The sequence below is a fragment of the Idiotropiscis lumnitzeri genome, chromosome 10, assembly GCF_059441095.1.
Source record: "Idiotropiscis lumnitzeri isolate Australia: NSW breed Sydney's pygmy pipehorse chromosome 10, RoL_Ilum_1.0, whole genome shotgun sequence".
Taxonomy (NCBI): domain Eukaryota; kingdom Metazoa; phylum Chordata; class Actinopteri; order Syngnathiformes; family Syngnathidae; genus Idiotropiscis; species Idiotropiscis lumnitzeri.
The window spans coordinates 276,917-287,638 of record NC_142400.1 but is presented as its reverse complement, the minus strand read 5'-3'; the positions used below and the strand labels follow the sequence as shown (position 1 = coordinate 287,638).

Genomic DNA, 10,722 nt, shown 5'->3' with positions numbered 1-10,722 from the left:
AACAATTGGCTGATTTCTAGTGAGTGACATGGACCTTTTGTTTCGTTACTCAGTACATCGCTACTTGGATAAAAATTACATTGGGACCAGTTAATTTGCGAGAGTACCAGTGGCGCGCCTGCTATGGCTTGGTGCAACTTATTCGTATCCAAGAATTATTCAAGCCAATTTCAAGGTTCGGTGGACTTGGTAAATGTGAGCCAAGTGGATTTTTTATTTATTTATTTTTTTTATGCAAAGGCCCTGACGTCTTTCAGCCCTTTTTGATGGGGGTAAAAAAAAAAAGACTTTTGAAATGGCTAAATTGGGACTCTGGAGACACTGCATGCACAAGTAGTAAGAGTGAAATTAAACAACCAAATAAATATTTTGTTCACTGCCAACTCCAAATTGTATTTGTGAGTGAGCCGTTGGGAATTTTCTGAGGTTCTCTGCCCGCACAGTCAATTTTGTAGAGTACATTTTACTCTAAAAACACGACAGAATATTTGCTCCCAGTAAACAGTAAAAATTTACTTTGAGGATTATATGCAAATAATTGACTCTCTTTACTGACACCTAATATCGTCTCTTTTGAGCAACACGTTCTCGACAAAATTTACGATGCATGACTTGGCAGCGGTGTCGCGGTACATCCGCCTGACTTGTGCGCGGGCAGCGTGGGATCGGTTACCTACCGCTCGGTGACGGTGTCTATGTCCGCCCTGCGACTGGCTGGCGACCAGTTCAGGGTGCGGCGCGCCTTTCGCCCGTAGTCAGCCGGGATAGGCTTCAGCACCGTCCCACGACCCCGCACGCGATCAGCGGTGTGGATAATGAAAGGCTAAATGAGGATCGGCCACTTTGAAGACGACCCCGAATTTGCGATTCAGAGTGTTTGGGTGTGTGTGTTTTTGAATGGCCAAGAAAAGCCACACCAAGTTTGAACATGAGTGCAAGACGCGTATATCATCATGATCACGATACGATGAATTATTTCCGATGTCCTGAGATCATGAGACGGATGAACGATAACGTCAAATTTGAACACGATTTCAGAAGGCAAATCCATTCGCCGTGAACGCAGAGGCGTTTGTCGCCGGGAGTCTCGGCAATGAAATTGAATTGTTCAAGGACAGAATATGACAACTCGCAAAGACAATCACCAAGAAAATCTCATGGGAGAAAGAAACAAGCGAGTTTGGGAGACTAGGTTTGAAGAATGCTTTAATTGTCACGTCGTCCAGCACTCGAGATGGAACGCAAAGCGCTTGACGGATCCTCTCGGATCGCTTAGGAACTGGCCATGGTGGACTCCAGCCAGTCGTTGAAGATGCACACCTGCGATAGAGAGCACGTAGCGGTAAATGGCTCTGGCTGACTTCTCCACCATCACGCTCGAGTTTTGTGCGACCAAGTTTGAACGAAGGAGTACCTTGGCGTAGACGCCGGGGTGGTCCTTCTCGGCGCATCCGTAGCCCCAAGACACGACACCCTGCAGCTCACCGTTGCACACCACCGGGCCGCCGGAGTCACCCTGACGACGGCGAGGCAAGAGTCGAGCGATGAAGGCTTCGCCTTTCAAGTCAATCGCTCAAGTTCTTTTTGGGGCTCGGTACCTGGCAAGAGTCTTTGCCGCCCGCCAGGTATCCGGCGCAGAACATGGCATCGGTGATCATGCCGGGGTAGGAGTTCTCGCAGTCCCTGTCGGACAGGATGGGGATGTCCAGACACTGCAGCTTGTTCTTGTCGGCGGCTACGGAAGAGCCAAAGTCAAAGCATCCGAGATGTTTGTGGAAAGCACGCTTCCCCAAAAAAGTCTGGCGAGCAAATTGTGCGTGGCGAGGCGAGGGCGCGACTCACTGGAGCTCATGGTGTTGCCCCATCCCGAGACTTTGCACCTGGTGCCGGCGGGGGCGCAGGCGCTGGGCAAGGCCACGGGCTGCACGTACTGGTTGAGGGTGGCGGGAGCGCTCAGCTTGATCAGCATGATGTCATTGTCGATGTTGTACGAGCTGTAGCGGGGGTGGCGGATGACGCGGGCCGATCGGATGAACTGCTCGCTTCCCTCGCTGATCCTGATGTTGTGCTCGCCCAGACGCACCTCCACGCGGCTGCAGACAATTTCAGGGGGGTGAAAAGGCGCCTCGCCACCTGGCTCCCATCGGGGCCGTCACGTACGACTTGTAGCAGTGAGCGGCCGACACCACCCAGTTTGGGTTGACCAGGGAGCCGCCGCAGAAGTGGTAGCCGGAGTTCAGAGACACCTGATGGGGCTGCGAATGGGGCTGGCACTCGTAGCCGCCCACGATCTTGTCGTCCTCCGTGGCGACTGCAAACAAAAGCGCAAAGCGGTGAAGCGGACGACGGCTTTCGCTCAAAGAACATTTTACGGCACTCACAGGCAGCTCCGATGAGCAGAACGAAGAGCAGACACCTCATGGTTGCCGAGCGATCTCGTGGATGAGAGCGCCTTACCCGAACGCTCGCTTTATACCCGCCGCCGAGAGCGCCGCCTTCCTCCACGGCTCATCCCCGTTGGTCGACAGTAAGCCAATCACCGCCGGAGGAGGTCGGCTTGTTTTCAATGGCTTTTTTGCCGAGGCAGCGCAAAATTTGACTTGACTTTGCGCTATTCCGATATTCGCCACCAAATGCAAAGTCGTGCACGGATGTTGCCCGGCTGTCCACTTTCAATTCATATTCCATTTTCATTTTTGTTCATTTCAATTGCAAAACCTTTTATTTTTTTCTTGCCGTCTGGAGTGCTTTTGGTGGCGTAACGGCTCGTTGATTCCATTCTGGATGTCAGCATGTGCACGTTTCCCAGGATCTTCTGACAATCTCAACGAACAAACAGAGAACGAGGTCGTTCTTAAACGACGTCAGACGGCTGAAGGCAAAAAAGGGCAAAATGCAGAATGATTTCTTTTCATCAAGAAAAGGTCGCCACTGTTGCAACAGTTGGTGCGAGCCTTCAAATTGGCGCACGTCAAGTCACCATTTTGAAAAGTAGAATGGAAGTCATGTCACGAGACACATTTTGGATGTGTCATGATCAGAAACTTTGTTGACCCTGATGGGAATTTCACTGATCAGAAGAAGAAAACCGAACCAAAAAACTAAAATCATATCACGTATTACGACCAAGCACAACTCAATGGTAATAGATGAAAAAAAAGGTTTTGATTTAAAAAAAAAAAAAAAGATTTCAGCATTGAGAATTGTGTTCAGGTCTGATATGTGATGTGGCCAAATGTTTTTTTGAGGTGCAGTATCTCAAAACTTGCGGTCACAATCATCATCCGAGCTTGTGAACAGTCCATCTGCAGAAACTTTCCGCAGCACAGTGTCAAGGTCAGCAACACGCGCACACACGCAACCTTGGTGGGCGTGTCTAACGGAGAGGCACCTTCTGATATAAGCCGGACGTCCGACTGAAGTCGTCTCATCGCTTAGCAACCATGAGGTGTCTGCTCTTCGTTCTGCTCATCGGAGCTGCCTGTGAGTGCCGTAAAATGTTCTTTGAGCGAAAGCCGTCGTCCGCTTCACCGCTTTGCGCTTTTGTTTGCAGTCGCCACGGAGGACGACAAGATCGTGGGCGGCTACGAGTGCCAGCCCCATTCGCAGCCCCATCAGGTGTCTCTGAACTCCGGCTACCACTTCTGCGGCGGCTCCCTGGTCAACCCAAACTGGGTGGTGTCGGCCGCTCACTGCTACAAGTCGTACGTGACGGCCCCGATGGGAGCCAGGTGGCGAGGCGCCTTTTCACCCCCCTGAAATTGTCTGCAGCCGCGTGGAGGTGCGTCTGGGCGAGCACAACATCAGGATCAGCGAGGGAAGCGAGCAGTTCATCCGATCGGCCCGCGTCATCCGCCACCCCCGCTACAGCTCGTACAACATCGACAATGACATCATGCTGATCAAGCTGAGCGCTCCCGCCACCCTCAACCAGTACGTGCAGCCCGTGGCCTTGCCCAGCGCCTGCGCCCCCGCCGGCACCAGGTGCAAAGTCTCGGGATGGGGCAACACCATGAGCTCCAGTGAGTCGCGCCCTCGCCGCGCCCTCGCCTCGCCACGCACAATTTGCTCGCCAGACTTTTTTGGGGAAGCGTGCTTTCCACAAACATCTCGGATGCTTTGACTGTGGCTCTTCCGTAGCCGCCGACAAGAACAAGCTGCAGTGTCTGGACATCCCCATCCTGTCCGACAGGGACTGCGAGAACTCCTACCCCGGCATGATCACCGATGCCATGTTCTGCGCCGGATACCTGGCGGGCGGCAAAGACTCTTGCCAGGTACCGAGCCCCAAAAAGAACTTGAGCGATTGACTTGAAAGGCGAAGCCTTCATCGCTCGACTCTTGCCTCGCCGTCGTCAGGGTGACTCCGGCGGCCCGGTGGTGTGCAACGGTGAGCTGCAGGGTGTCGTGTCTTGGGGCTACGGATGCGCCGAGAAGGACCACCCCGGCGTCTACGCCAAGGTACTCCTTCGTTCAAACTTGGTCGCACAAAACTCGAGCGTGATGGTGGAGAAGTCAGCCAGAGCCATTTACCGCTACGTGCTCTCTTTCGCAGGTGTGCATCTTCAACGACTGGCTGGAGTCCACCATGGCCAGTTCCTAAGCCCGATCCTGCCATCCATCGCCTGCGCCTCCACGGCAGCATTTATGTCGCGAGCAGGAATGGCACGACATTTGCTCGCAAACGTGCAGCCACTTTCCGTCCATCGAAATAAAGGCTCCAACTTTGAGTTCCATGTCATTTGTTGTGCACTCCATCACTGAAAACGAATCTTGATCCTCCGTTCGGAAGGCCAACCTTGTCGCCGGTCAAGGTCAGAAAGACGTTCACAACTAAATTCAGCTTCTTGGAGGCCGAACTGAATTGCTCTCTCGCTATAAAAGTCTCACTTTTCAACGAGTATGGAGACGTTTTGCCATCGGCAGCATGCCGCGAGTCTTGTTGGCCTGGAAGAGTGCAAATAAAGCTAAATAGTGGGCAGGCCAAAAAAAAAGCGTCACGGAGAAGAGTCCCATTGAAGCTCTCGAGCTTTTCAACGTGTTCATCTTCAATTCAAAAGGAGCGATTGGCATGTAGGACTTAGAATCAAAAAGAACTCAAATGTGTATTTATTACAACACGGATTTCAAGCCCATGACAAGCCAAGCATTTTCAAGTTAGGCATCATCAATTATTCTCCCACCCAAAAACAAAAAACTGGCAGGCAGCACATTTGGTTCCATTCAATAGAAACTTACTGAACTTCAGGAAACAATGATCAAGACGCCATCATTGAAACCATCAATACTGTACGGAAAACGCAACACAAGCATGCATGACAGTCCAAGCCGTTTAGAATCAGTATTTGTCTAAGACCTTGACGGAAAAAACAAACAAAACAAAACATTCATGTCAACAAAACACGGCGACAACATCGGGGGCCAACGCTCTGACCCCGTGACCAAGAATCTCAAATTGGATCAGCCAATCCAACAGTCCCATGGCGCCGGCAAGTTAGCTCGAGTGAATTCAAAGGCCCTGGGCAGATGACGTTTACACGGGGCACAAATCTGACTGGACAACAACAATAATCATTATGCTGTACTTGCATGAAAGGAGGAAGGAAAAGAGGCATTGAAGAATTGAAGCAAGCGTGTGCCAAAGGAGACAAAAGATGGGAGAAAAGGAAAGAAAAAGAAGGAAGACAGTAAGGACACAAAGAAGGAGAGATAATGGAAGGAAGGAAACAAACATGTATCAAAAGACGGATGAAGAAAGGAAGGAAATGTGATCGAATGAAAGGAATCAAGTAGGGAAGGAATGGAAGAATGAATGGATGACGATGGGCACGTAAGTCAAAAGAGAAGAAAACAAGGACGCGAGCAAGGGGCTTATCCTCACATTTGGGTTTCCACCAGGTGAAGACACGCACAAACCACATTCGAACAGAAAATTTTAACGCTGACCTTGAAATTCTAATTTGACACCTCAACACTTGTTCAAAACCTCAACCATGTTTTCTACATAAATCTCATTCGACTGTAACAGAGGCTAGAAATACTATTTTGAAAAAAATAAAAAAATATATGTATATTTTTTTCAATTCAACTGCTTTTCATACGCATAATTGTGATAAATGCACATAAATAAAGAAAAGGTCCCATAGTAATGAAAATATTCATCTTTTCCGCTTCAAGTTTCCGACTTTACTCTCACATGCAGGTATATGTATATTTTTTACTCGTTTTTAATCATTCTAAGTGGTTAAAAATAGATGGATCAGGTAGATGGTCGGATTTAGACGATATAATATTTATTGACGCGCCCAAAGATTTGTTTGCATTATTGCTGTTCTTCTGGTATCTACTGTATATATGATTTGTGTTTTCATTTCCTGCTAATTTATAATAATATCATATGGAAAAGGCGCTTCGTTTCAGCTCCAGCTGTTGTGAAATGCGCTATAAAAATAAAGTTGTATTGTATTGTATAACGTGAAGAAAATCAAGAATTTCCAGGCGGAACCTTTCATGTCTACCTTTGTCCCCAACCCGGACAGCTTTAGTCGATGCGCCGTCAATGTCACGTCAACTCCGCCATCAATTTGACGCTTGCGCTCGTTTTAAACGTTTCCTTCCTAAAGAGTCTTTTGTCTTGCTCGGAGGTGAGCGGCTAAGATGCGCGTGACGCTGCGGGCGTTCATCTCCCATGGCCGGGTGGCCCGCCGAATGGGGCTCGGGCCCAAATCGCGCTTGGACATGTTGCGAAACATCTTGACCGGACTGGTGCGACACGAGCGCATCGAGACCACCGCCGCCCGCGCCGATGAAGTCCGCTTCTACGCCGACAAGGTAACCAGGCAGCGGGAGAAAAAAAAGGTAGCCCGTCCAAAAAAGAAGAAAAAAAAAAACTAGTTGCCGGTCTCAAAAGTAGGTATCCAGTCCGCTCGTAGAGTACTTGCACACTTTTCACTCGCTAGTCTTGACAACCAGCTACTAGTTCACAAGGGCAACTAGTACGTGATACGTAATCGCACTTAAATTGCACGGACACAGTTTCAGCCCTTTTTTCTTCTAAAATATCTGTTCAAATAAACAAAGTTCCGTCGTGTGACGATGCAGGGGCAGCGAGTGCGCGCACGGTCCCTGCGTGGTCACACGACAACGTAAACAACCTAAATCGCTATTCTCAATTTAAACGCAAGACCCCCAAATCATCCGCCTCTACCTGGAGATTTTTCTTCATCTTTTCTTTTTTTGCTTTTCTACACCCGATCAGTCTCTTTGAGATTTTGTTGGTGCCCTTGTTTACACACATTTACACGTTGTCTCGCTGACTAATGATCGCAAAGTCAGATGGAGCGTCATTCATTGGGTTGCCATAAATGGAGCGCACATCGCGCGTGCGCGTTAGTTTTAGGAAGTGTCGGCAATGGGTTGCCAGATCGGGAGCCTTTGGTGAAGTCGGGGCCCTGTGCGGCTGCGTAATTGGCAGGGCTAACCCGGTTTACAGTGAAAAACACTTTTTTCCCCCAGTTTTTTGTACGTACACATGATTAAAATAAAAAGAAATGGAATTTCTTTTCAGAAATCTGGATTACAAGTGCGTTGATAAGTTTTTTAAAACTTGATATTTGTATACAAGTAAACATAACTACGGAATGGATGAGAAACGATTACAAGTTTAAGTTGACTTCTATAGAATGTTTTTTTTTTAGGTTTAAATATGGATGGATTTAATTAGAAATCAAACTAATACTGTACATCCATAAATAAGAAATGTATGCAGTGAAATTTTAAAGTGTATGTCAATAAAGAGTAAATACATGAACATTCACAGTAAAATATGCAATTAAAAATGACCAAATGACCATACATTTTAAACGTGAACTACATTTTTAATTATGTAGTGTGTGTAATGATTCACGTGCGTGTTGTTTGTCGCAGCTGATCGACTACGCAAAAAAAGGTGACGCTGACGAGAAGGCGATGAAGATGGCAACTTTTTGGTTGACGGTACAAGTACACATCTCTAACTTGTTTTTGTACTACTTTTATTCATCAATTCCACTTAATTTGTCAGGACATTTTTTTTTTTAATTTATGACATGATGCTCCAAAAGCAGAGATTTGACCACATGTTGGAAACTTTTTGACCCGAGGTATGTGCTTCCAAACTGAAAATATTTTGCAGCATTAAAAATGTGCATTTTTCAAAGATTGTGTTAATATACACATTTTTACAAACGGGACATTTTGCAACAGGAAACACAAACATTTACATTAGTCAGCCAAAAATGTATAAAAAGAATAAATATATAAATAAAAACAGTGGTACCTTGAATTAGATCACTGACTAAGATAGCAACTCAGTTTACTCAAATATCAAATAAATCTTCCCCCACTGGAAACGTAATGAATATAGATTAAGGAATTTTAATTGATCATCTCTTTGGAGGAAATGGTCCATTTACAGTACAGGCAAGTTTATTCAATCTGTAAAATGACAAAAAGCTCGTTGCATCGTACCCTCCAAAACTGAAATCGAACCCCATTGAATGGAATCGCACCGTTCCACTGAATATCGCACTCCACGGATCGAGATACGTACCCAATCGTATTTTACTGGACAGATGCGACAACATAGTACCGTCTCTTTTTTATGTTGTTTTAAATTGAGTTCCAAGCTTGGTGACGGAACAAGTTCAACTCAATGTCCTTTCCCGACATTTGGCCCACGGCAGGAGAAGGACCTGGTCCCGAAGCTGTTCAAGGTGCTGGCCCCGCGCTTCGAGCGCCAGTCGGAGGGCTACACACGCACGGCCCGCGTGCCCAACCGGCAGAACCTGGACCGGGCCAAGATGGCTGTGCTGGAATACAAAGGCAACCCTTTCCCGCCGCTCTACCCGGTCAGGAAACAAAACCCACTCACCCTGGTCAACCAGCTGCTCGCCGCCTACCGGGAGGACAAGGCCAACTCGTTACCCAGGTCGTGAAGCAAAGGACTCTTGTGCTACCGTACTCACAAATATTGCAACATAGTTTTTTTTTCTTGGTTGAGTCTTGTTGGCCAGCCGATGTTTCTTTCATTATTAAATAAATAAAACAGACACGTGTTCCACAACTCTATTGTAAAAAACTCATCCGGTGTTGCGGCTATCAAGGAACATAAAAAGTGACGTGAGCAAACAAAACAAGTGCAGTTACTTCATTTGGACTCGAGATGGCGCCAGAACTGACGTGAAAGTTTTTTTTTGGGGGGGGTGCAAACGTCTGAAAAAAAGGAAACGTAATATTACATTTGCTCTTTTCTGTCCCTTCCAGCCAGCGATAAATAATGCAAAAAAAAAACACGAGACTTGTAGTAAAAACATGTTTTATTTTCGCAAAGAGGCTACCATATCTACAGTATATGTGACACCATTAACATGCATTTGATCTGTTGTGGCGTCCAACTGAAATGAGGCCACGGCAGGCTAAGGGAGTTGAAACATTGAGGACGCGCATCCCAACTATTACATCATCGCTATCTTGACTGTTGTTTCTAGAGGCGCATCCATCGCGTAGGAAAATGACAGGCACTTACTTCATTTGCCATTCAAGGTCGCTCTCTTGGACTGATCAGCTCGCTCTCCGCAACACGAGTTGGCCGACGTTCGACGTTTATTTCACTCACAAGTCCGACCATTACACATGCGCGCTCACCGTTGCTTTCCTTGATGATTTTGACGATGTTTTACGCCGATTTTTACGCTCAGGAAAAGGTTTCTTCCCCGTGCTCACCCCACCACACGATCCAAACAAAACAGTCATTACACACAGGTGTGTGCACCTACTATAAGAAAGACCACTCCCCCGTCCCTGTGAGACCATCAATCACTGTGAAAGTGGAGTGCGCACAACACACAAAGCATGCATCGCAAAACACTAAGTGGCTCCTACATAAACGGTGCTTCCTTCAGTGTCATGTGCTCTTAACCGGGGGAGCTTAAAGAAAAAAAAAAAAGGCTTTGCTCTTATCTCATGCGTAAATAATTCATCATCCGCCCCGATGTGGTTGGGTGGCTCGATGTGTTGGCGTCGTTCAGTGGCCTGCGCGCCTGCTGATGACATCACGCGTTAATATATTTTTGGAATATATTTCTTTGCCTCTCCCCTGTCATTTGTGTTTGTATGTTCTGAGTTACTAAGTAATAATAAAAATTAAAACATAAAAATAAAGTACATTTACTGCTACTTGAGCGAGGATCATCCTTCGGTGTCTTGCGTGCCGTGCCAATCGACGTCAAATCAGATTGGTTAAGCGTCGGAGGGAAAACATGGACATGTTTTATCAAGAAATATTTCACACTATATACAGACATTATATTCATACAAGTGAACCACGCCATTGTTGCAAGTTCGGCAGGAGAAACTTAAACGTTCCACCTCTGTGTTTTGTTGTTGTTGTTTTTTTACGTCCCACCCATCACAGTTGCAGCAGCGGCTTCTTGGGGGATAGGCGGAAGTGACGTAAGAGCGCCCTCGCCAATGTGACAGTAATGCAGTTTTTTTATATTTGATTTTTTCCAATTAGCGAATCAAAATAGGTAAATAGAACAATCGGGGGTAAAAAAAGAGGCAAGGAAATGTATTTGAGAAATACGTGTTTAAAAGCGTGACGTCATCAGCAGGCGCGCAGGCCACAGAAGGATCCCCGAACACCGATCTCGGAAGCTAAGCAGGGTCGGGCCTGGTTAGTAC

At 47.0% G+C, this 10,722-nt stretch overlaps 3 protein-coding genes and 1 long non-coding RNA gene across 4 annotated transcripts; 2 read left to right on the top strand and 2 right to left on the bottom strand.

Moving 5' to 3' along the window:
- Positions 1 to 1,189: 1,189 nt before the first annotated feature.
- On the bottom strand, positions 1,190 to 2,550 carry LOC148328406 (trypsin-2). Its single transcript, XM_088307376.1, has 6 exons — positions 2,382 to 2,550; positions 2,161 to 2,311; positions 1,843 to 2,093; positions 1,599 to 1,735; positions 1,415 to 1,516; positions 1,190 to 1,320 (listed from the first exon to the last, which is right to left on the bottom strand). The coding sequence occupies exons 1-6, from the start codon at positions 2,419 to 2,421 to the stop codon at positions 1,273 to 1,275; spliced, it is 729 nt and encodes a 242-aa protein (XP_088163502.1). The 5' UTR covers positions 2,422 to 2,550; the 3' UTR covers positions 1,190 to 1,272.
- A 764-nt stretch (positions 2,551 to 3,314) lies between these two features.
- Positions 3,315 to 4,730, top strand: LOC148328405 (trypsin-2). The gene is made up of 6 exons (XM_088307377.1): positions 3,315 to 3,483; positions 3,554 to 3,704; positions 3,772 to 4,022; positions 4,141 to 4,277; positions 4,360 to 4,461; positions 4,556 to 4,730. The coding sequence occupies exons 1-6, from the start codon at positions 3,444 to 3,446 to the stop codon at positions 4,601 to 4,603; spliced, it is 729 nt and encodes a 242-aa protein (XP_088163503.1). The 5' UTR covers positions 3,315 to 3,443; the 3' UTR covers positions 4,604 to 4,730.
- A 1,794-nt stretch (positions 4,731 to 6,524) lies between these two features.
- mrpl17 (mitochondrial ribosomal protein L17) lies at positions 6,525 to 9,089 on the top strand. Its single transcript, XM_088307378.1, has 3 exons — positions 6,525 to 6,831; positions 7,927 to 7,995; positions 8,724 to 9,089. Exons 1-3 carry the CDS (start codon positions 6,658 to 6,660, stop codon positions 8,973 to 8,975), a joined length of 495 nt encoding a protein of 164 aa, XP_088163504.1. The 5' UTR covers positions 6,525 to 6,657; the 3' UTR covers positions 8,976 to 9,089.
- Positions 8,017 to 10,082, bottom strand: LOC148328403 (uncharacterized). The gene is made up of 2 exons (XR_015845654.1): positions 9,566 to 10,082; positions 8,017 to 8,935 (listed from the first exon to the last, which is right to left on the bottom strand). It is a non-coding gene; the product is annotated as an uncharacterized LOC148328403 (long non-coding RNA).
- Between the last annotated feature and the right edge of the window lie 640 nt (positions 10,083 to 10,722).